Raw genomic sequence first — 27,373 nt, 5'->3', positions numbered from 1 at the left:
TTTTTCAGTAAATGGCATATTTAAGTCAGATTTTTTTCTATTTTCTACAAAAGACTTATAATTGCTATGAAATTAATAACATCAGGACTGTTATTTCAAACATTTAAAAATATTTATCCATTTTTTTCAATATTAAGTCACAATCAACACTTGTTATTTAAAAACTTAAATGGACTTGAAGAATTAAAAGACTGCTCTGGATGGATATAGGACATGCAGTTTCATCCATTTCCTCTTCTCTTTGCTCCTCCTTTTATTTCTTATTTAATTATTTTCTAGTAGCAAAGTGAACTGAGAACAAAAAAGAGGATTTGATGTGTATTTCAACATTATAGCCTTGCTGGATATTCAGATACTAATAGGCAGATAAAATACATTAGGCTGTATTGTTACCAGCACATTCAACTCTATTATTTTTTGCAGTAGAAATATAGCAGTAAAACGAAGTGAATTAATATAAAAATCTTTTTTACCTCAAAGGAAATGTGTATACCTTGGCTGTGTCCATTTTCAATCACAGGATATCTCATTGACTATTACATTAATTTTTTGCAAAATTACACTTAAAAAGGAATATGGTTTGTTCATTTTATAAGGATGGATTTCATATAAATGTATAAATTTATCTTTCCTTTTGAGTTTTTAAAGAAATGTTTTGACCTTACTATGACTCTAAGTTAAAGTGGACACTGGCAGAACGTTAAATGTCTTCATGCTTGGCCTTTGATAAGAGCTTAATAAGACAGAAGTTAATACCTTCCTAATTTATTAACTTTACATTTCTTATTTACTTTAGAATTCCAAGATTCATAGAATAGTTTTTTTAAAGGCTCACAAAGATATGGAATTTTCTAGCTTTCTGTACTTTTATGAAAGTCTTTTAGTTGTGTAACTCCATGGCCAATATTAAGATCAGCCTCTTACTTATAAAATAAGTCAGTCATTTTTTCTTCCTTTCCTTTCCCCTCACCCTAAATGGTTATCAGAGGGAAAGGGATGGTACTGAAGAATGAGAATATAACAAAATATATTATGTGAATATACAAATATTGCATAATGAATCCCATGACCTTGTATAATTTTAATGTACCAATAATTATTTTTTTAAACAAGTATGGATATCACCCTTTTAAGATGGAAAAGTTAATACCTTTATTTACTATAGGATTATTCAGTTTTGTAGGAATATAAATTCAAGTTCTGAAATAAAGATTTTCTGTGGTTTAGAATGAAAATGTGCCTCATTTCTTTCATTTTAACAACTGTTTTTCCACTTGTCTATTTTTCAATATTCTTTTGGAATCCTTAACAGTATTACTGGCTGAACTCTGTTACTACTGTCCTAACATTCTGAGACACATATGGCAATCTCATCCCATTTGGAGATTTTTCATTGACACTCATTAAAGCACAAAATCTGGCTTTATGTTAAGTAGGTGGGTTGCTACTCTACCAAAATGCCATTCTTGACCAGGCCCTTATGAATTGTTTGTAGTTGTCAAACTGGACAATGAAGGCTTTATATTCACTCTGTAATTAGCCAAAATAATTCTAGTTAAACTCTGGTAAAGAGATCTCTAGAATGAAATGAATGTAAAGTATCCATTCTTTATCTTTCTTTCTGGTTTCATTCTAACTCATGTTTTTATTCAAAAACAACCTTCTAATTTGCCTTTTTCACTGCTTTTCATGTTGCAGATTGAAAATGTTGATGTCTGCCTTAGTTTTCTAGCAGCTAGAGGAGTAAATGTTCAAGGTCTTTCTGCTGAAGGTAAGGAAAAGTACTATGTAGTCACAAGTGGCATTATTGTTATCTAAGAGTTTTTGTAATGTAAGAAATATAATCTTGGAATATATAACTCCTTCACATGCTAAAGGAAACTTATATATTTCCAAAATAACAGAAATATGAACATAATGGTAATTAATATATATTTTAATCACTTAAATGTTTTCCAGAATAACTTTTGTTATTGTGACTGTGTTCATGGGATGGGGGTGAATCAACACAGCCTATGTGTAATAACTAATGTTGAGTATTTTTAGATTACTAAGTAGATGAATAGATGGCTAGATCCATGTTGGGTAACAAATGGACATAAATGCAGGTAAAATAGTGTAAATAAAACTCAAATATGATTTTATCAGTAACATTTCTATAGTATAATCAAGTTAGTAGTCATAGCCAAACATTTTCAAGTTTAAATAAGTCACCATGAGTCTTAAATGATTATAGGAATAGTTTTAACCACTATTATATGTAAACATTTAAAAATCATTAGAGATTTGAAAAATCATCACAAAAATTGAAATATATCAAAGTGGAAAGAGATTGAATTACTCTTGTGATTATTTCTTTGTTTTAGAGCCTCTTTTTCTTCCACATATAAAAGTGGCAAAATTTTGTAAAAAGTTAGCATACATTAGAAAAACTGCCACAATTGAAAATAAATGATGTTTCTATCTCCTTCCCTCCATCATCTGTCATTTTATTCTTCATCAATATTTATTCCATCTAGTCATTTGTCACTTTAAATCTTATGTGTCAGGTGTATTAAAGTGTTATAAGCTTTTTGTCTATTTGAATTATTAATGATAAAAGTACTAAGTAAAATACAAAATTTGGTAAGTTTTAGTAGACCTTTGCAAAATATTCAAATGCTGTTAGTAAAAATCAGTTGTTGAGATTATGAAATAGCAAGTCCTTTTGGAACCTGCATCAAGAATAGTAATTTTTAGTTAGAATATGATTTATGTATTTAAAGTTATGATTTAGATATTACTAAACACTTTAATAGTTCAGCTTTCACTACCATTAATTTGCTTTGAAAAGCTTTTGCCAGCATTATTAGAAATATTAGACCATTTTAAGTTTTTATAATTTTGTTGTCATTAGAATAAAAGAAGTTGTATGCTTCTGAAATAATGGACATTTACTAGTTAGTTACTTTGTTCAGTTTCCCTTCTGTATTTAATTTTCCTGTAAGTTTCTTTCATATTTATATGCTATGCTACATAATTAAACTATAGATTTATGGCCAGTAAGCTTAGGTGTAAACCTAACTGGTGACTCTGTTACTTAGAATAATAATTGAATAAAATTTCCCAGGAAAATATTTTGCTTTCTAAGTGGGTAAAGGCAGGCTATAAATGCTGCCAATGTTCATTTTATGTCTCTGCCTTTTCACATGATAACCTTTATCAATATAAGGTTACTACCACTTGTCTTTTAAAATTATATGATGCTCCAAAATGATGTTCTGAATTAAAAATGCATAATAGCAATGAATTTTCTTAAAAACTCTGCAAGCAAGATCATTGAGGTTTATAGGGTAAGATTAATAGTTTCTCACTATATCTTCAGATTGATGAAGACAACTTTTCTATATTATGGAAACAGAGGGGGCACTGGAGAGTAAAAGAACAGTTCAGTGGCACATTTTACAGGACTCTTCCCACTGCATCATTTGGGTGAACAAATAAACAATCAGAAGATCAAGAAACCCAAATAGCCTGTTAGTGCTCCTAAACTCTTGACCAAGGAGGTAGATGTGTTTTATTGATGATAACAAGTTTTATTTAAAATATGATAAGAGGTTATATAGTTTTATTTGAAGTTTTTCTTACTTCTCTTTCTAATTGTTACATTATAAATGCAGAAGAAAAAAGTAGGCTCATGTTGTAGCTGACTTTGTAAATTTAATCATTATTCAAAATGTTATTACTCAATATCTGCCCTTCATGTTAGAACTAGATTTCTACTTATATTTATTCATTTTTGTTATTTAGTGTGACATAAGCTGATATTTATTATTTAATAATATATAACATGAATTAAAATAGAAAGATTGGAACTTTAAAATTGATACAGTATAGTCTTTTGTTAATTATATATGTAAATTTGGAAGATATAGACATATGTACATATGTAAAATAAATTGATCAGTGGGTAATTTAGAAAGAATGTTGGCTACTCTAAATCCAACTAAGGCATACCCACACCATAAGTATTTATAAATGTAAGATAAACAAAATTTAAGTAGTTTGTTTTCTTTAGTTCATAGTCATTGCAATGTTGGGAACAGCTGTGTGTATTTATTTGTGAAGAAATCAGAGCACTAAATCAAATGATTAGCACAAGAGAGCAAGCACATCCATTTCCAAGAAGTTAACTCTAGGAAAATTGTAGTTCAGGGTCAGATAAAACAGCATTTCTGTTAGGTGAGTTTTGTTCTCTCTTCCTTCATCCCTTCATTCTCTTCCTGAAATTCCTAGCTACTTGGGAATGTCAGCATGTTCCCAGAAATCCAGATTCCTTTGACACTGTGACCAAGACAATGAAGTCATAGTTCTGTCTTCATAGATTTGGTTTAAGAGGATTGCATCTAGAATTTCATTTGTTAAAGAATATATTCAATATATGATACTGTTTTTTGTATTTTCCATTTGCTACAGAAATAAGAAATGGAAACCTAAAAGCCATTCTAGGACTGTTTTTTAGTTTGTCTCGCTACAAACAGCAACAACACCATCAACAACAGTACTACCAGTCCTTGGTGGAACTTCAGCAGAGAGTCACTCACACTTCGCCTCAGTCGGAAGCCAATCAGGCCAAAACCCAACAAGATATGCAGTCCAGGTAAGGAAGGGTAGCAGGGAAAATTAGCTTGTCTAGATAAACTTGAGTTTTCTAAGTTATTTTTTGTCAACTTCAAAAATTTACTGATGTAGGTTTTTAGAGTGATGGAAATATTTGACTAATATTATAAAAGTTAAAACCACTCTTTTCCTTTTTTTTTGGTTGGAAAAGCAATATCTATTATCCTTTAGGAGAAACATTTTTGTTTGTTTTCTTAAAATAATTGTTGCTCTGTATCAAACTGTGTGAAATGTCTTTGGTGTAAGTAATGTCGCATGGCTACTTCCTTCTATAAATCACTTTATTATTTAGAATGTGCTCTGAGTTCTGGTCTCCTGTTGCGTAGTTATCTTTTGTTGATGCTTCTGACTGATTAAATCTGTCATAAATGTCAGATCTGTTAAACATATGAATTTGACCATGTGGAAACCTACTGTTTTTAATTTAAGAGTATGTGTGTGTGTTTGTGTGTGTGTGTGTGTGTGTGTGTGTGAGAGAGAGAGAAAGAGAGAGAGACAGAGAGAGACAGAGAGAGACAGAGAGACAGAGAGACAGACAATGGGTATTTATATAAACAAACATGTATGTCTGTCTGATTTGAGTCTCTTGGCACATGTAAACACAGCCTAGGGTGGGGTGCTCAGAAATCTTTGCAACTTACTAACCTTACTTTTTTCCCCTCAATTTGGAATTTTATCAATCGGTATTCAATCAGGAAAAAAAAAACAATAAGAGTTAAATAGATTTATTGTTTAGAATTAGGGTTCATTGTTGTCAGGCCTGGATAAATAAGTTTGAAATCTGACAGACAACCCAACTGGAAGGACTAGTTAAATTTTTCTTGTCATGAACTGAAACTGCTGAACACAAGGCAAAATTTCTTCTCTCAAGGAAGCTTCAGTTCAACTTCTAGAACCTTTCACCAAATTGACTCCAGAGCATTCCAGTTATGTAAGATAATCTTCTTTACTTAAGGTCAACTGATTATGAACTTTAATCACATCCCCAAAATATCTTCAAAGCAACACCCTGTATTGTCTGATGGAATATCCCAACAGACTTTATTGTCTGATAGAATAAATGGAACTGTAGCCTAACCTAATGGACACATCAAAAAAAAATGACCATAAAATGAAATGTAAGTTAACCAATTTTATGCAAATCAGAGCATTTGTTTATGAGCAATGGCTAGGACATTGTTAAAATTAACACTATTGCATAAATATGAATGAATATTAAGGACAGAGGATGTAAAGATGCTTTTCATCATCTTTAAAAATTATACATATAGTGGAAACATGTAAACATTTAAGTTTTTTTCATCTTAGAATCCAAGCATAAAACCTAGTAATACTCCATTTACCCTGAATTTGTTTTTGGTAATAAATTTCAACCCCAAAACTAAAATTCCAAAATGCACAGACCACCTTACACTTATTGCAATTCTTCAACCATTGAGAAATCACCTTCCCTTTTAACCTGTCACTCAGCTCTCATTAGAATTTGTTTGCTACTTTATATCAAGTACTATTTCTTTCTCTATATTCATATGTAAGTTTTATTCTCTTTGGGAAATTTTTATTAATTGGTAAGTTTTAAATCTATGAAAAATGATCATATTCTTAGCACAAACATAGTATGTAGTATAAAGTCCCTGGAGTGTTGGGAGATGTATATCATTGTTCAGGAATTCAGATAGCCTTCCAGTCTTGTCTTGACTTTCTGTGATGTCAAGAAAAATTGTACCAGAGTCAAATTTTAAAAACTTGTTAATGTAAGTTCTTTGAACCTCAAAAATCAAGAAGACAAAACAGGAAACACCATTTCATATTTACTATGTATATGTGTGTTTTTGGTATAAAGATACCTAAATTTTGAAAAGTTCTCTAAATAATATTTCATAGAGTTTGGTTTAAGCAATTCAAATGGATAAGAGGCAAGAAAAGTAACTGAAGAAATAACTTAAGTAAAGTAATTTTCTACAAATCATGTTGATGCTGGAAGTGCTATGGAATATCATTGGGAGGTACTTTACCTCACTGTTTCTTTATCTGTCATAAAGAATTTTTTTGTCCGGATTTTCTTGTTCAAAATTTCCTGGTAATTATGACCATTTGGAGGAAAGGTTTCCTTTCCTATCTCTCCGGCTATCATGAAATTGTAGGATATTTTAAAATATTATAGTTACAGACTTTACACTATTTTAGGGAAAGATATTTTGTTTTTATTGCAAGATTTTATGAAAAGTATTCTTTTCATCAATATACTTTAAGGTAGAACTAAACATTTGGATAATTTTTCTTTGAATAAATAGGATTAAGCTGCTTTTTAACTGATATTTAATACATTTGTGTGGTGCTCACTTTACTGAATGCAGTACTCATGACCCTGATATAAAGGAATTCAAAGTCAGTTTTTATACAATTTATTACACATTTTGAAGAATGTTATATTTCAGGTATTAATATATAGTCTCATTCATATATATTTGGTGTATACTGAATTAGTCCAAGAATTATAATTTATGTAGAATTATCTGTAACAATATAATTAAAGAATTTTTCAAAAGTTCATAGTGATAATATGCATGGGAAAGAAATGTAGTATTTTTGTGTTAAAACCAAGAGATTAATGCAGAAAAATATCTCAGTGACACATTTATCTTCATTTTCTGGAGGCATGAGTCATAAATCATGATTTATGATGCCTTTGTATTGATTTCTCCAAAGTAAATAGTTTAGATGAAAGCTTGTTGTATTTTTTTTGGAAAATGTTCTCATATTTTTTCTGTAGATTAATAAGAATTTCTTAGGGCACTTTGTTTCATTTCAGTGAGAGCACTTTGGTTTTGTTCTCTTTATTTAAAATAAATTGTATATATCTCCATAATATTTATGTTACACAATAAGAATTTTTAATTTAGTTTTGCTATTCTGAAAATAACTCCAGTTGTTTTCAAACAATTTAAACATCTTTCACATAAACATTTCAATCTGAAGGTTAAGAAGTGAAATTTACAAAAGAAAAAAATATCCAACATGAAATAGGAGGAATAGAATGTGGACAGCAGACTGTCTTCCTCTCCCCTGTCAGCTCTCTTCCACTGAGTGTGTACACAGCACTGTGGGCGTGTGGGTGTGTCTGCAGACCTGTGAGCATGAATGCACATGTGTGGCCTGTTCAAATCACATCTAAAGCTCTAACTATCCAGTGCTCCTGTGGAATCAGACTCTGAGAACTGGATCCTAATTCTACCAATTCAAAATGGTATGATCCTTCAACTTCTTTGTGCTTAAGTTTCTCACTTGTTAGAAAATAATTTACAATTACACTGATATCATAAGGTTATTTGGGGGTTACATGTACACATTAAACACTTTGAGTTTGCCTGGCACATATTATTCCCTGGTACAAATCCTGAAAATAGTCTCTCAGGGTGCAGTCCTATTCCCATCTTAGAAAGCCTGCTCTACCCAGTTCCTCTGCCTAGAGCACCATTCCCCAGTATGCCTCTGGCTAACCCTCTCACCTCCTTTAAGTTAATTGCTCACATGTTACCTTCTCAACCACACTTACTTTAACCTCACTTTTAATGCTATAGTCTGCTCATCCCCACTCCACATTGTCCACATTGGATGTTACTGTACTTTCTCTTTTTCTGTAGTTCTAATTACTCTCTACTTAAGATTTACTTAATTTTTATATTCCTTGTTCACTACCTCCACTGCCCCCCTTTTCTAGAATGGAAGCCCTGTAAGGACACCAGGAGTTTTCTGTTTTGGCTACTGCTGTAGTCCAAAGATTAGCATAGACTCTTACACTTAATAGGTTCTTGATAATTAAATATCAAATGAATTAATGTAAGATCTATGAATCTGTGTTATTGCTGCTTCCAATGTAAAGTAGGAAAGCTTTATGAGATTTATAGTTATACAGACACAGAAAGACAAATGCCAGATAGTCTCACTTATTTATGAAAGCTAAAAACAGAGAATAGAATAGTTGTTACTAGGGACAGAGAAAGTTGTGGGGGGAGATGGAGATGAAGAGAGGGTGGTTAATCAGAACAGGAGTGGAGCTTGATAAGAGGTGTAACTTCTAACGTTTTATAACACCTATATAACGTTTTATATAGGTTAACTATAGTTAACAGCAATTAATTAACTATTTCCAAATAGCTAATAGAAAGGATTTTGAATGTTTCCAGCGCAAAGAAATGATTAATGCCAATTACTCCTATCTGATCATTACACATTATTTACATTTATTGAAAGTCACACTATACCCCCACAAATATGCACAAATATTTTGTGTCAATTGAAAAAAAATATAAAAAATAACCATAAAAATAATTATAAGTAAAATTTGAAGACATTAAAAATTAAACCTATATGTATTTATAAAATTAGTAAAGATCACTGGATATGTTTTTGATTTGAGGGTACTCATGATATTGACCACCTGTTAGTTTCAATATAGTTTACAGTGGGACCATCTGAGATTGCCAACACGCACTGAACTCTTTGCTGCTATCCTAATTTATCCCATATCATATCATTCTTAGGTCATTTGTCTATTTAATGTAAACATTAGGTTCCCTTTGTTTCTGATTGTTACATGTGGTAGTCACTCTGAAGTGTGGCTGCCTCCAATATTGAATGTGACTTCTGTTTGGTGTAGAGTACCAAGATGGTTAGCATTTTAAGTATGGTGAAAAATAAATAAGCGATGTGAGTGAAGTGCTTGGCAGCATAATGTCACTGCCAACTTAAAGCCACCTAATGTTTATAATTTCTTTTTTTGTCATGCTTTGCTTAGATGCACTGATTAAGAAAACTGATACATCTTAAAAAATGACACATCTAATTGACAGGTGGTAGGACATACTTTCAACTTCTTTTCAATTTTTATTACAGACTAGTAAAAACATACTGATACTATAACTAATCTGACATAAAAGTATCATCTCTTAAGATGTTCAGTTTGTTAGTAAACAATATTATTATGAAGAATTGCCCATATCTTGGCAATATAATTTAAAGTTACAAAAGGAAAAATACTTTTTAAAGCCACATGATTTGAATTATGTGGTTTGAATTAATGATAAATGAAGAAAAGTGGATATCTTGAACACTGATCAGCTTTATCATTTGACTTAATTATCTACTTGCATTAAAATATCTAATTAAATACAGAATGTATATTTAAATAAAACTGGGTCTCAGATTCTAAATTTGCTAAATTCTTCTGAGGAACATATTTGGTTATATTTGGAGTGGTCAAGATTTATTAAACAAATAAATAAGTTCTCAAAAATTTCAGTCTATTTAATAATTAAATTAGATTTGATTTAAATTTGGTGTTCTTTGGACAAACTTCAAATGGATGAAATTTAAACACCTTAGTATAATACAAAATATTACTTTTATTTATTTAATATTAAAAATCCAGCTTATTCTATAGTTCTAGCTTTTCTTTTTATTTTTTTGAAAAAGGGTAAGTTAAAATTTCACTCTTCAGGATGGTAAATATGAGAAATGTTTTAATGAAGTCCAAAAATTTTTTCTATAAGTGTTGGAATCATGGTTATTTTCTATTATCATTCATTAGGAGATGGAAGAAACCCTCTTTGTTGTTCTATGGTAAAAAGAATCCTATAATTTTCAAACTCAGAAGAATTATTTCCATCAAGAAATATGTCTTGGGCATTTCTACTGATAATACTTTTTCATCTATACCATTTTGACAAAAGAGGAAAGGAAAAAAGTTAAATTTCAGTAACACTATATACAATACTTGGCACATGAAACCAGCAGACAGTACCTGGTAAATGAATGTATGATTCTGCTAAGAATATCTAGGAATACACCATAGTGAAAATAGTTATAGGATGAAAATTTATTTTTCTTAGGTACTAATTAGTTAAATATAAAGTATTATGATGCTAGCACATAGAAAACATGAGCATTTATTTGCCAAAACCTAAAAAAAAAAAGAGTGTGTGTGTGTGTGTGTATGATTTTTCTTACAATGAAGGCCCTTTAGCTTAATTTTGGTTGAGATTATTAAATTACCTTTCATCCTGTTATCAAAGAGTTGGCCACTTTTATCAATTCACAAGTGGTAGTATTAAATCACATGAAGAAATGTTTTAGTTTATGCTTTATAGAATTAAAACATAAAGGAAACTGTAGAATGGAAAATGGAAGTAAGAAATCACTTAGATGATAGAAGTGACAAAAGCAGGGATCACAGTGAGTCTTTCTAAATTAAAAATAGTTCTTTTAGGAGTTTCAGAAATTATAGGGGCTGGGGTTGTGGCTCAGTGGTGGAGCACTTGCCTAGCATTTGTGAGGCATTGGGTTTGATTCTTAGCACCGCATATAAATACATGAATAAAATAAAGCCCATCAACATCTAAAAAAAATTATAATGTCTACAGAAGGTCATCTGCCTTTCTACTTTTCATTTTTTAAAAGCAAATGAAAAGTATGTTCACTTTCTGTGTGAGATGAACTTCCTCCTGTAGGACTCACAAGTTTAATTGCAAAATCCCTGGATACATGTTCTCTGAGTGACCGTTCCCTTCCCAGCCCCTTCCTAAGGTTCTCGTGACCCCTGCCACACACATTGCTCTTGGAGCCTTCTTCCCATTGAGGACATTTGCCTTCCAGGGGTTCTTTTCCAGGAAACATCATTTCCTTCTGGGAGATTCACTCTAAAACTGGGATGGTTTACAGCTTTTCAGCCTGGGGTTATAAATCTTGAAAAGTATATAAGGAAGTTTAATTTAAGATGACAGGAAGGCTCTGGTAATTTAAGCCTTCGTGAACCTGGCTTCAATTAGTTGCTTGACTCAGTTCTGTGTTGTGGCCTATAGTGTGTTCTTTTAAAAGTCAGTGAATCAATTAAACTTTAAACAAAACAGAAAAAGGAAAAGGGACATTTATGAATCTTAACACAACAAAAGCAGGATTTTTTTCAGTCATAGGTATGATTGAAGAGAAAGAGTTTCTTCTTTGATGGAATTTGAAAATCAAGAGTGGGGTGTTTAATCAAAAATATGTGTGATGGGAGGGGAGTAGAGGGGATGGGGGATAGGAAAAATAGTAGAATGTAACAGATATCATTAATGTATGTATATATGTGACAATATGACCAATATGATTCTGCAACATGTACACTCAGAAAAATGAGAAATTTTATCCCATCTACATACGATATGTCAAAGTGCATAAATGCATTCTACTATCATATATAACTAATTAAAACAAATAAAAAATTTTAAAAAATGTGAGCATGATTCTGAGAATACAACAAACACATACATACTTTGATTCAGTTCTATGCTTTTATTTCATTATCTAGACAGCTTGAGAACCCTGAGTAATTATGTTTTTGTAGATAAAGACACATTTGTATAGTTTTTGTCATAAAGAGTCTGGCAAACTGTGTTTAAATCCTACCTGTCTATTCCCAGTGGAGTGGTACTGGACAGGTGGAGTTAATCTGTTCAAATTCTGGTCTCCTTACCTGAAATACTAGAATGGTGATAACTGCCCCCATGAGGGTATTGGATTTATGGGTAAAATGCCTACTTAGCATACCACTTAATATCTAATAAACAAACTAGCTGTTTTCAACTTTCCTTCTCCCACTTAAAGAACATGTCACATATATTGCTGAGAGCCACAGCCGAGTCAAATGGCCCCTGGCATTTTGCCAATAGTATTGGTTGACAGGCGAGGTATTACTATCCACCTCAGCGCTACTTTGGAGTTCTCAGGCTACTTTGGAGTTCTCCTGGGGATTCCCTGGGATTCCTGGAGAGTTCCCATTGGTTGGGGAAGTGCAGGAGGAGGGATTTCCAGAGGAGATATTTCCGGTGGCTGGTTCCTGGACGAACCGCATGGCATTTGGGAGAATTCCCTGGGAGTGTGTGTGAAGTGTTTTGATGGAGTTCAAAAATAAAGTTTGTGCCTGCTTCAGTGGCTCGTGGTTTGTGCCCAGCCAGACTGCGGCAATATATAATAAAATACATTGACCCACATTAGAAACATTGCTGATGTCATCAGTGTTACCTCTTTTGTCACATTTTCTAATCACACATGTGCATTCCACTCTAAATTTATTTAATATATTAAAATAATTCACAATAATATCCTCATAATTAAAAGTAATAACCTATTAATAATGCTTACTCCTTTCCAAGCCATCTAACTATACACAGATAACCCCTTTAATTATTTTAAGTATTACTTTTTAAATATATTTTATTGGGTTTTAAGTATTATCTTTAGTAGTTACTCTCACATAAGTGAATAAAATACTTCTAGAATTGTTCTTATTTATCTGTTTTGGTCATTATATTTTGATTCACAGTTCTCCATCTATCACTCTTCATTCACTCATTTAAAAATATTCTTTAAACCCTTAGGATGCTCCAAATAATCTGATGGGCACTGGAAATAGGGTAGAGGATGAAATAGATTTTTAAAATCTTTGTTCTCTTGAAGCTCCCTTTCTAGTAATGGGTGACAAACAGTGGAAAAATAAAGTATGTAGTAATAATTTTGACACTGATGTTGGACAAAAAGAAATCAGAAAAGGGGTCATCAGGCCTAAGAGACACATTTTTGCAAATTTAAATAGGATACTGAGGAGGACCTCACTGAGATGATGATACCAATCCCAGGTAACAAGAGTACTTGGTGTTTGGTAATAGCAAGGGTTTCAGGCTGACAGATGAACAAGCCCTCCAGCCCCGAGTTAGGAGCCTGTTTGGTTTATTTCACAAAGAGAAAATATCCAGTTGGAATAGTTCAGAGGAAAGGAAGCCAAAGAGTAGGATATAATTCAAAAAAAGACAAGTAAGACGTTAGTAAGGCTCTGTCATCACTGTAAAGACAGGCTTAATCCTGGCAAGCTGGAAAGCTAGTGCTCCATGAGGAGGATGCAAACAGAAAAAGGAAGGCATCCCTCTGGCTATTGTACTGAGAATGCAATGCATTGGGAAAGGCGATAGCATAGAATCATGGAGAAAAGCTTGGACTACCATAGTAAAAATGGAGAGAAGTTCCAAATGTATTTTAATGGCAGTCTCAGTAAAATAAACTGACAGATTTCTAATGGAAAGAGTCAACAGGAAGGAGATGCTAACATTGTTAGTATTGGCTATTAGAAATTGGGACTTTCATTTACTGACTGAAAAGAATGTAGGAAGAGCAGTTTTGGTAGGGGAATGTAAAATATCCGCTTATTGATGTGTCATCTTAGAAACGTCTGTGAGTTATAGCTGGCTGGAAATATTAAGGAGACCATTGGAACTGCCAGACTGAAGTTTAAGTTTATAGATAAAAATTCTGGAGATATTACCTATAAAATTTATAAAAATCTATGAGACTAGACAATAAACTGAGCATAATCTGAGTAGAGATGAAGATAACCAATGATTAGAGATTAAGGAAATAGCAAGACCTGAAAGAGGAAATTTTAACAGTTCAGATAGTAAATTGGGAAGAAAAACCAGTAAAACTTGGTGTCCTGGAAAGCAAGTGAAGGAATCATTCCAAGGAGGAGGGAAAGATGGATGGGAATAGTTAATGTGTAGCCCCATCATGTTGCAATTACTGTTCTAAATAGTTTTCATCCACATTCAATCTTTTATAATCCTCACGGCAATCCTGTGTATAACACAGGCACTGATCTTACTTTTTAGAGAAGGAAACTGAAGAATGAAAAGATCAATTAAAGTGTACAGAGTTTCACAGAGACTAATCTCTCAACTGAATCCAGGAAATCTGACAACAGAACTTGTGTTGGTAACCATTATCTACTGGACCTCAATAGTATCAAATATTGCAAATCAGAAGGATGAGTTCTAAGACCCGACCCAGGGATTTTGCACTGGAGATGTAAAAAAAAAATTTCATTTGTTCTTTTTAGTTATACATGACAGTAGAATCTATTTTGATATGTTTATACAAACATGAAATGTATCTTGTTCTAATTAGAATCCCAGTCTTGTGGATGTACAGGATGTTGAGATTCACTGTGGAATATTCATATATGTGCATAGGAAAGTTGTGTAAGCTACATTCAGTGGAATAGTCCCTTTGGTAACTAGTTTGGCATCTATTCAATAGAGAACTGGAGGGAGGAGTTATAGAAAGATATATATATATATATATATATATATATATATATATATATATATATATGATTTTTGAATTATAGATATATATAATTTTTATCAATTAAGATATGTTTATATTCACATAAACAAACCTTTCTAGGAATGCTTCAGAGGTAGCAATATTCTATTCTTTTAGTTTTTTTAATTTGTTAGCTTTATAAATTTGTAAAACAAAATAATATCTTTATTGCTTTTCAATGAACTATAGAGTAACTTTTGTCATTATATTTAGTAAAACATGAGATTAACGCTTTTGTTCAGTTTCCATGCATGCACTAACAATTTCCAAGCCATTTTTCATTTTCAATATTTATAAGATTAACGTTCTATTTTGTACACACAAGAGATTCTTGTACATTCTTGATATAGGTTGATTCTAAACGTTGAAAACCAGTGGAGTGTTTATATAATAAACACATTTTATAAATATGTTCTGCAGAATCAAGACAAATCTGACTCTTTCCTTTTCAAGGCCTTTCTAAAAGTCTAGAGAGTGTTTATATTTGTTTGAATTTAAGCATAAAATGACAGATATTTTAAATATGGGGCATGGCTCATTTTATAATTCTCCATGGGCATCATTCCAAGCAAACTAAGGAATCCCTGCATTTCAGCAGCATCTTTTCTGTATTTTTTGTATTACTTATTCCTAGAATTACTCATTTAAAAGTTAAAACTCTTTCTTATTTGTTCAGATGGTTAGTTTTGTTTTGTTTTTGCCCATTAAAACCCCTGGCCATAGAATGATCACAGACGGGGATTGACAGGCATTAATTTAATTTCCCCCTTTTCTGGAATTTCCTAGTCTGGCTTCCCTACTTACTGTTCCATACTGAACCCTCCCACAATGTGTGCATAGGGTAAGGCTTTCCTTACTCTTCATTAAGCCGTTTATTTTGGTTCTCCAAAATCTGCTGAACACTCTTGTTCCTCAATGGCCCTTTTCTTCTGTCCTGTTTTGCTTCATGTTATAAACTTAAACTTTTGTTTTTCCTTTATCAATACATTAGTGCATTAGTGGCACCAAATAAGGGAAAAGAGAGTTACACATAAGTCTAAATCTCAAAAAAAAAAAAAAAGGAAACATGTTTTCGTTAAAATCAAAATCAATGAACTGAACTATTTTCTGGTTATAATATGAAACATCATAATTATGTGCTATCTTTCCAAAGTAATTACTGAATTGAAATATATTTTAAAGTATTAAACTGGCTCTTGATTTAGAGAATTTAAGTGATTATATATTAGGGATTTAAGTGTCTAAATAAAAACAAATAGCCAAGTTTTTATAACTTAGTCTTAAAGCTGCCATTCTTGTTTTTAATGTGAAATGTGTGTGATCATGGAGCTGTGATTCACATACACTGGTTTGTAATTCACCATTTATTTAAAATGCTACCACAGGACATTCTGATTTCCTGTGTATACATTTCATGGGTGTTTTCTCCCTAACGTTAATTTGGTTCTAATTATAAACACTTGATTTTTAGTGTTTTAAAGGCACTCTCTTCTTAAATAAAGTACTAGCAGTAGACTTATTATACTTGTAATTTTATATCAAATGAAATAATTTTATTAATAAATTATTACATATTAATCTATTAATTTTTTACAATGGAAAGAAATTAAAAACTATACTATTCTTGTCAAGATGAAAATTTGTATTTTCCTATAGCTGGATATACAAGGAAATCCAAGTTGTAATCAGGGACAACTAAGTACAGGTAGAATTGGATCTCTGTGCCTGCACATTTCAGCAACTGAAGTCATTTTGATTTTGAGACTTTAACCATTGGTTAAGGTCCTGTCTTCATTGCAAAGCTCACTTTCAACACTAGCTTCTTTGTATTTGCTTCCTTCCTTCTGCTCACTGTCTCCCACTTTCTGATTGACCTCTTAGCCTCATAAGATAGATTTTTAAAACCAGCCTTATCTCCCTGCTGGTTCTCAAGGCTGGGAGGCAGACTTGACCAAAGTTTACTATAAGAAATGTTTTTGAGGCTACAGCCTCCCCTAAATAATATGTAACTGATTGTTGTGATTATTATATTTACTTTTCCATAAATTAAGAATAATCTAATTACAGACTCAATAAAATAAACTTTCTTGTAAGTCTTCACATACTTTATATGTATGAGTTTATCTAATCATTTTATAAAGGTCATAATTAAAAGTCATTTTCATAAGCATATGTACTTAAAATAGTTAACGTATTTTGTGCGACTACAACATGTTGCAAGTCTTTGGAAATATTAAATAATCCAATTTTTCACTAATCTGGGTGGTCTTTCCTAAGTTAGTTTAAATTTGGGGGTTAACAAAATGGCTTAGTCCTTTCTTCAGGATCCAGTTTTTTTTTTTTTTTTTTTTTTAAGGTGGTTGTATTAAAATGAACTTTTATAATGGAGCTCTCAACATATTTAGATGTAATTTCAACCATACTGAAAATTGTAAATGGAAAATGATCCATGGAACAGTATAGTGTTCTGAGCTATGCTTAAGTAAAAGCATTGTGGAAAATCTAATTTACGATGACATTGTGAAAGAAATATGAGTCTGGTTTCCTGAGTTCTTTATCTTGGAGTCCAACATTCCTAAAAGAGTAGGAGACTTTGATGGTGAAATATCTTACACATGCATCTCCCTCTTTAGTTACTGATTTGAGATCTCTCAAGAGCAGACTGTGCAGGTGGCCTTATTAACTGTCTGTAGAAATTTAAGATAAGACATAGGTTATAATATATTTTCATGCCATATTTCACTAATGGGATAAGTTATCACAGTAACCTGTCTTAAATGCAATTGGGATGATATTTCAGCCACCCAGCTACTAAAAAGAAACACATGTGGAAGAAAGCTAAGTTTCTGACTCATTCATTTATGGGTAAGTGAATAAATATCTTCAGTGAATTCTCAGCAAAATTCAAGTATAAGGATAAAGAATTTTGTCACATGTTCTGACGTGCATATAGTTGCAAAATATCTTAAATATTTTTTGAAGAAACATGCTTTTGAGGATACAAAAGATGTATTTGCAAAAGTGAATGTATACTCTTTCTTGAGTTCATATCTTACCAGCTATCATTCTGTAGCAGTTTGCAAAGCTCCTACAGAAAGGAAAATCTTCATAGTAAAGGAGGATTCTGGCTTAAGGAACTATTTAAATCTTAATTCTGAATATACAATTTATTTCCATCTCGATCAATCATAGGATCTCCGGTATAAAGAAATATATTTCAGTCTATCTCATTCTTAAATATTTAGTAAATGTGCTTTCCTATTTTCCAAGTTCATTCTCTGGTCTAAAAATTCTTAGCAGAAGACTTTCAAAATTATATTTAATTATAATGTATCTTAGGAAGTTTACTTTCAGTTTTTTTCTTAAGGCATTTCTAATAAATTTAAGGGAAATTCTAAAATTTTATAGGGATTGAACCCAGGATTGCTACCACTGAGCTATATTCCTAGCCCTCTTTTATTTTGTATTTTGAGACTGGCTATCAACAAGTTCCTGAGAATCTCACTAAATTGCTGAGGGTTTCACTGAGCTGCCCAAGCTTACCTTGCAGTCCTCCTGCCTCAACCTCCTGAATGGCTGGGGAATTCACATATGTGCCACCACATCTGTCTAACCCCTGTCTTTTTAACACTTCAAAATAGAGAAATAAAATTGGGAGATAAAAATCATCCACTAAAACTAAAACCCAGGAATTTCTTTTTTTTTTACTTCATATTCTCCAATTTATTTCTTTGTATTCCTTTGTACAAAGGCATTTCACAGAGGAATAGTACTATTGAAGAACAAATGTGATATAGTGATTAAGAATAACTGTTTCTTACTTTGGAAATCAATAATTTGAGATGTTTGACTACATAGGGATTCTTTATGGGGATATCCATTCCTATATGTGTAGCCCCTAAGACTGAATATCAATAATAAGACAGGAAACAAGGATGATCCTAAAATAATTTTCTGCAAAATCTCATAATATAGATGAAGAGTTATATATCTCTCTCTATATAAATTTCTGTCTGTAGAAATTTAAGATAAGACAGAGGTTATAATATATTTTCATGTCATATTTATCTCTATATATTTTTCATGCAATATTTACATATATATGTATTTATATACATATATATGATGGTAAAAATTGTCATTACATTCTACATTGATCTAAGAAGCATAATTTATTCAGAAACTTTTGGATTAAGCACATCCATCTTAAAAACACTGTTTTGTGCCTAGTTTTTGTTTTAATAAATCAACCACTGTCTACTTGGGCAGAGTCAATCAATGCATACCATATGGCTTAATGAAAGGTTGATATTGTTGATGTAATTTTTGTGTATTACATTAGAAATCAGTTTTCTTTTCTATTGGTTATTTTTTCAAAAATTCATTTGTGATTTTTTTCAACAAATAATCACCCCTCCCCCCACCTCATGTGCTAAGAGTTATACTAGATATGTAGTTGAGATTGGTGATATTTTTATTTTTCAAGTTGCCCACAGTTTTACAGAGAACCTAGATAGTAAAGCACATAGTTCAGTAGGCTATGCTAAGTAATCTAAAAGAGCACAAAGTGTCATTTCACTTGGATGAAGCTGCAGCCTTCTGGGTGGGGAGAAAGTTTTAAGTAGAAATATGTTCTGGATACCTATTGTGGTTTAAAAAAAAACACAACAACTCCACGGTTTAGTGGGCAGAACAATAACCATTTTATTTTGTTCATGTATATTGCAACCCAAGGAATCAGAAAAGGTCCAGAGGCAATGGCTTGTCTCTGCTCCATTATAACCAGGACATCCACTGGGGAAGGAAGGACTGGTTGGAGTGTCACAAACTTCCTGGAGGCAGAATATATCTGCTTGGAGAACCCACCTCCAAGATGAGTTCTTCACTACTCAGTAGCTTACCTGGAACAGAGACTGCACATGTCCAGTCCAGCTGGACAGTCTCAGTATGAGGAATCTATTTGAATTCCACCTAAATTCAAACAGGGGGGTTGGGAAAGGTCAAAGGTCTCACCTTCCAATGGAAGGAGTATCAAATTATATTTTCTTATGGCTATGTTTAAATTATCATGGGGTAGGGCAAGAGAAAAGACTAGAGAAGTAAACAGAGGTCAACTTAGGGAGTCTGAATTCTATACCTAGGAGCTGGGATTTGTTTCCTGAATATAAAGAAAAATTGCTCTGAGCATTTTTAACAGAGGAAAAATGAGGCTATAACAACTTAGAAAGACTGCCCTAGTGACAGGGTGAATCCCATTTCTTTTTTGTTGTTGTTGTTGAATAATTAGTGATGTATTTCAATAAGGAAAAATGATAATACAATAATGGAAACATGATATGGAAGAGAAAGCAGGAAGAGTTGGGGAGAAATAAATTTCAGCTTCAGTCTCCAGAGGTTTGAGTTGTTAATGGCACTTCTAGATGATGGTGTCTAGCATGTGACTCTGGAGTTCAGGAAAGTGGTCAGGATCAGAGATATAGACCTGAGAACATTTTCTTAACCACGTTTAACCAGTTAAGCTTGATACAAAAGGAATAGAAGAGTATAAAGCTAAGGGGAAGAGGAGAACTCAGTCCAGAACTCTGGGGATCCAAACACCCGTGAGTCAAGTGAGCAGACAAGGAGCACTGTTTTGCAGAATAGATTTTGTTTTTCTACCTTATTAAAGGCAAATAATGTTTTTTTAAAAGGAATGCCTCATATTCTGAGTCATTTTATCCTTGTCTTTAAAATTATCTGTAAACTTTGGAATATAAATTTTACAAAACTCTATTTGAAATGCATATCTTCATCTAATGACCAACCATGTCATAAAAAAATCCCCATTTTAAGATATTTTTTAATGTGCAATGTTGATAGTTACAGGTTCTAGAAATGGCACCCAGTGTGTTGTTCTGGAAATAATGATTCTTAAACATCCTATTGGACCAGTTTCTGATGATTCTTTCTAGAACTCTGTCCTAGAAGAGTTTCTATTGCTGACTTCAGAATTCAAGAAGATTGGATAATATCAAGGAAAATTGGGGGTAGAATATTGCTTCATTGTTTCTCCCTTCAAGAAATCATGTGCCCAAATTAATTTTAAACTTGGACACCAGGAGCCATAGTTAAAGCTCAGCTCCTATACTTCTCAGGGCCAAGCTTGTGGGCTTTTGTGTAAGGATATGGTGACATTGAAAGTGGTAGTTAAGAACCATCATTTTTTGTGGTGGGAAAGACTACTAAATACAGGTAGATGAGGCTACTTTAGAGATTGATAAATATGATATTACATCTATAGGATTTATACAGATATTTACAGGGCCTCCAGGGACTCTATAATGTGCATCTGAATTCCAGTGTATTTTTGTTTTAATTGTTTATTTGTACCAGACATTGTTCTAAGTGCTGTATAGTTGACTCCTCACAAAACATTTCTGTAGGTGAAGCTATCACCCTTGTTTACCAGATGAGGAAATAGGCACAGAGATCAGTGAGCTGATATTTTAACGAGGGCAGTTGGCTCCACATTTTGTGCTACTAGCCAATATACTACATCTTACTATTGGTATTTCAGTTTATCAGTTCACAGAAAATATATGCATCACTTTCTGCATATCTGCATAATGTTGTGTGTTTTCCCTTCCAAACTTGAAGTGAATTCAGTTTGCATTGAATAACCCATTACATTTTTATGAAGAATACATATGTTCATATACATGATTTTAAACGTTATATTTCTCATAGTGAAATAGTCATCTCTGCTTAAACCTATTTTTTTCCCAAATTAAATCATTTAAACACAGTGCTAATATATGGTCATAGACAATAACTTCTTTTTAAATAATTTATTAATTGATTGCATAAATGAATATTAGATTAATGTGAAGCATGAACTAGGTCAAAATTCTCAACATCAGTGTCTGTCACTTTCAAAATCTTAGCAATGTGAAGTTGCCTTCTTATTTATTCATTAGTTTGTCATAAAGTTTATTCTGAGTATTTATGTACTTTATAAAAGAACTATTAGAGTAAGATTGTAGAGTCTGCTGTGTAGGTAGATTTGCTCATTCATGAATATCCATCCTCCCAAGACTTTCTCCCCTCCTTGAATGTTGACATAACTTAGAATTGGAGTTTTGATTTTTCCTCTGTTCTGTTCCTACACCACACATAGATGTTCAACCTCCTTTTCTTACATTATTTTCCCATGTCACTGTACAGTTCAACTCAAGCCAGAGGCCCAGGAGTCATTGTAGATTTTTTCCCCTCTTTTCCAGTTCCTGTGTCCACTATTTCAACAGAATCTTTTGCTTCTATTTCCTGTGCTTCTACCTTCATTGAGCTCCCATCAAATCTGGCCTGAATTATAACAGTGATTTTCTATTTGGTCTCCCCATTTCCAGTCTAGTCAAGTTTTCCAACCTCCTTTCTTCCTTTATCCCTCCTTTATAAGTCTAAGAGAAGGATGTATCTCATCTAAGAAGGTATCATTTATTCTACAGTTAAAACCTTTTGATAATTCTCCAGATGAAGGCCACATTCCTTAGCAAGTGGATATGGCGCTCTCTAGGATATTAGGGAGAAACAGCAGGTGTAAAAGTAGTAGTTGTGAATAAGAAAAGACAAAATATTTTAAATGACCACAGTAATTAACTATTACTTCCTTCAACTGAGATTTTTGATGAAGCTTGATAATAATTAAAGGAGATGAAGTTGTGATGTGTGAGGTTTAGGTATTTTGATGAGTTTAATAATCCCCACATGCATTATATCTGATATATATATATGTAAGTTTGTATGTGTGTATATTATATATATACTTCTGTGTGTATATATATAATATACACACATACAAATTTACATATATATATATCATATATAATGCATGTGGGGATTATTAAATATATATTTAATTTTAATTTTAATCTCTATTGAGATACAATTCGCAAAAATAAGACCTACCATTTAAAACATACAATTGATTGGTTTGGGGCCAAGTCATGCAATTGTTCAACCATCACCACTCTCTAATTTTAGAGTATTTTAATTATCTCACAAAGAAACCAGGTGCCCATTAGAAATCATTCTCCATTCCTCTGCCTTATATCACTCACCATAAGCAACTGCTAATCTATATTCATTCTCTATTGATGTTCCCATTCTGGACACTTTATATGAAGGAAACAATATGACTGATGTATTGAATGAAGTTTTTAAAAATTCTTTAATATTTATTTATTATTTATTTTTATGTGGTGCTGAGGCTCGAACCCAGCACCTTGCATGAGCTAGGCAAGCACTCTACTGTCAAGCCACCACCCCAGCCCCAAATGAAGTATTTTTTTTAATGTTGTTTCTCTGAATGCCAAATAGTATCAACTGAAAGTGGGTTTATTTATTTCAAACTTATAAAGGTGATATTTGGTAGGTAGGATAAAAGAATTATTATAATGCCTTGAGGATCTTTGTAAATCCACAGGGCAATGAATAGGCAAAGAAGCATGACAATAATTTAAGTGAGAGTCAATTTCTAAGAAGATAATATGGCATAACAGAACAGCATAGAATTTTGGAATTTAACCAACTTAAATTCAAATTTTAACATTGAAGTTTTATAAGATGTGTTACATGTTTATATAAATCTGCATTTTAAAATATCAGTTTTCATGTTTGTCAGATGCTGAGCATACAGAGTGTCAGCTGTATGGGACCATTGTGAAAAATAAATATGAAAATAGACATAAATGCCTTTCATTTAATAAGGATACAAAAAGGACTATTTATTATCTTTCCCTTTCTTCTTTTAACATACTTATGATAATTACAATATTGGATAAATCTCCCTTACGTAGAAGGTAAAGACATAACATGTCATATTTAATAATTCCCCTTGGAAATAGCAATCAATTACTTAGTTATTGAACATAGACCAACCCCATAATATGGACTGAGAGTGTACAAGCAAACATAACATGATTCCTGCCCAGGAGAATAACACAACCTGTTTAGTAGACCTTTATCCTGATCAATTACCACACAATCAAGATAGACTGGGAAATATCAAGGAAGTATTTAGAAAGGAAGCTCTAAAGTTTGAAATATACACTTGCTGTAAAAGGAATGGAGGAATAGGTTTGTGTCCAGTTTTTAAAATATTCATGACCATAACATTAAATCTTGGGAGATGGGACAGTGATTGAACGTGTATTTGAAAAGCAGGAGTAGTTGGATATACCTGTTTTGTCAGGACAACTAAGGGAGATGATTTCTAGAAGGGACCTGCTGACAGCTAGAGCAACAGTGTGATATAAGATGAGCACTGAAACAGGGCTTGAGGTGCTTACATTATGCTATTTAACTCTGGAAACTACATCTTTTTCCCCTCTGGGGAGACATTTCTAGGTGTTCTGCGGAACACAGCATTTCTAGTTTTAATATACATAGAAATTATATGGGGATCCTTTTAAAAATGCAGATTCTCAACCTGACATAACTTCCCTGTGTACATACATGGATACACCACAGTGAATCCCACATTGTGTACATAATTTTATCAAAATGGACTCTATTGTCATGTATAACTAAAAATAACCAATAAAAAATAAAATATATATTCTGGCTCAGGAAATCTGGGAGGGAACCTGAAATTCTGTACTCCTAACAAGTCTCAGGTGATGCCAGTATTATTGGTCTACAGACAACAATTTGAGCAGTAAGGCTCTAGTGATTAGTAAGAACGGGTCATCCAAAGTGTAAGATGTGTTTACTTTAAGAAGCTTTCTTTCCTTATACTAAGTGGATATTGTAATTCCACATGAGGATTTACACTAAAGCTGGAATAGGAAGTTCTGAAATTTGGATCCTGCTGTGTTTTGAACAGCAGATAAGTCCTATTCTTATTTAAAAACATAGATTGTATATAGTTGTGTCTTCTTCCTTTCCACATTCAGGAAAATGAACAACATCCCTTTGATGTCCCCCTTTACCAGAAAGGTAATCTCAGGTCCTTCCTTAGGAGAACTCCCAGTGAGTCTCAAAACATTTACTTCTTCTGTGTTTTTGCTTCTGACTTTTGTTTTCCTCTTCCTCATCTATTAGCTAGGTGTTTCATTTGACAACATTTCAGGAAAGAAAACTGCAATCTTCACTTCGGGTATCTGAAAACTCCCACTTCCTTGGTCTTCTGACCATTCACTTATCCCACTTTGTCTTGGAGCTGTGTTCACATGTCCCCTGTGTCTGTTATTAATACACTGCAAGTTTGCTGTGCCTGTGCACCTGCCTCATCACTAATCTGTGATAAACTTAGAGGTTGGGAAGTAGTATTATAGACCCTGTGAGGAAAAATGCTTTCCTGCTGTCTAGGAAGAGAGACATAAAGCAAAATGATTTTTATAAGAAAAAATAGGAGCTATTGAGAAACAAAGATTTTGAGAGACAATCAAAAGAGTTATGAGCAAGATGGGGAAAGATTGAATATGTAAGCAGCTGAAAAGAAAAAAAATGCAGAGAAATAAAGAGGAATGTGGAGATTGAGGATTTGTGATTTCTAAATGATTTTAAGGCTAAAGTAATAACTTAATTTTTAAATAACTGATTACCAATGCACAGCTAAGCCTCCTAAATTTTATTCCTATCTTATTTTCAAATGAGAACAAAGAAACAGAGAGAGGTAGCAAGGCATGAAAGCAAGTTGGCAGCAAAACTATAATTAAAATAGCAAGCAGCACGTTTGTAATTAAAATATACATCTACATATGCACATATGTATGTACATATGTATATTCACACAAATGCAGTGCCTTTAACATTATGAAGTATTAAAGAAATGTGAGGCGTATGCCAACCTTGTATTTTACCCACTGGGCTCTTGATAGATGATAAAAAGCCAGCTAAATAAAAAAGAAATTAAAAAGTTCTTACAAGGAGACTATGCTTCTTGGTGTATAAACATCTGTGAGTCGTAGAGACTGATGTAGTTACAGGCCAGGCATTTTTGACCAGGCAGCTATTAGAAATTCAGATTGGTACAACATTTCTTTCAAAAGTTAGAATCATAAAAAATAAAATAAAAATTAGAATTGATTTTCAATAGATTAGTTGATTAAATAGTAAATAACATAATATATACTATGTGTTAAAATTTAAACATAATAAATAGACTCATGGAATGGCAATGTTACCCTATCAGTAGACCTACTATGATAAATATAAATTCTTTTCAATACGCTAAGTACTGTGGCAGTTATACTTGATAGAGTAATTAATTTCTTCAAGTTAGTAATACTGCAAATACTTCTTATATTACTTTTTATTTTTTAACAAACTAAATTCCATTTAAATTCCTCATGGACGCCCCCCCCCATCAGATTCGACCTTTTACCGACTTACCACCTACCTTGCTTCATTTATTATCAACTTTTCATAAAGGTTTAACAGTTAAATGTTTAACAACAGTTTAATGTTTGATTGAGTCAGGATCTAAATAAGGATCCATACATGACAATTACTTTTAAGTTATTTTAAGACTATATAGGTTTTCCCTCCAAATATTTTTTTGTGCAATTTGTTTGTTAAATGAATTGTGTCATGTGTCATGTTGAGAATTCCACAGTCGTCTTCTTTTTCTCTTAACTGTATTCCTGGAATACAAGTCTTTCAAAATGCATCTCTGTTGTCCAAATAAAAATTGTGTTAACAATATACTCCCTATTATTAAAATTATGCAATTGGTTTGGTGATGTAGGTCACATTTTTTTCCAAAATGTACTGTTTTCTCTTTTAATAAGAGAAAGCAGGCAAGCTCTCAATGTCTATGATAGTCTTGGCACATCTTATTAAATAAAAAAAAAATACCAGGAATTTTATTTCCTTATAAAAAAATCACAAAACCTTCATTTCTCTTTTCATCAACTTGAATATGTTTCAAGTGCATTTTGTGGGACTTTTCTGATAAACTATTTTATCCTTTGTAATAATTCAAGCAAAGAGATTACCTTGAAGAAACCTTGTTATGTTTACAATTTTAAATAACTAAAATTATGTTTTTATTACATGAGAAGGTAAAAAAAATGCAGAGATTCCATGTGTATCTTGGAGATGATGGCATGTTAGGTGTACTTGGTGTTATTTACAGTGGTCCTTTAGAAGAATTTAGTTATGATGGACACAATTAGGAAGTATTCCCGTGGGAATGACAGTGAGAGTAAGGCAGCCCAAATAAGAGAAGCACAATTAATGGTTGGGTGATGGTTAAGAACTACTCTTGAGTACAAAATGCATGAGGTGACAAAGGTAGAACATAGGGTGCAAATGTAAAGAAGCACTGTAGAACTCTTTGAATGCTAGAATATACTTTTCAGTGCCACCAATCTTCTTTATGTTTTAGGAAATTTATGGTTTATCTCTTTGCACTTTTCTTCCTTCACCTATAACATCAGGAGATAAGACTAGATACAGTTTGTGTTCCTTTGTGGTTCTAATTGTCCCATTCTATATAATGAGTTTGGTAAGAGTGAAACCTTTCAACTCCTCTATT

The 27,373-nt window shown here is 32.4% G+C and overlaps 1 protein-coding gene across 1 annotated transcript in view; it reads left to right on the top strand.

Annotated features, from left to right (window-relative positions):
- Nav3 (neuron navigator 3) overlaps positions 1–27,373 on the top strand; it is a 342,152-nt gene that overhangs the window by 117,106 nt on the left and 197,673 nt on the right. Inside the window, exons 4-5 of the mRNA XM_027928253.2 lie at positions 1,699–1,771; positions 4,456–4,639. Coding sequence (XP_027784054.2) covers positions 1,699–1,771; positions 4,456–4,639 — 257 coding nt within the window. The remainder of the gene's footprint in view (positions 1–1,698; positions 1,772–4,455; positions 4,640–27,373) is intronic.

The sequence above is a fragment of the Marmota flaviventris genome, chromosome 3 (genome assembly GCF_047511675.1).
Source record: "Marmota flaviventris isolate mMarFla1 chromosome 3, mMarFla1.hap1, whole genome shotgun sequence".
Lineage (NCBI taxonomy): Eukaryota > Metazoa > Chordata > Mammalia > Rodentia > Sciuridae > Marmota > Marmota flaviventris.
This window is presented reverse-complemented; position numbering and strand designations above follow the sequence as displayed.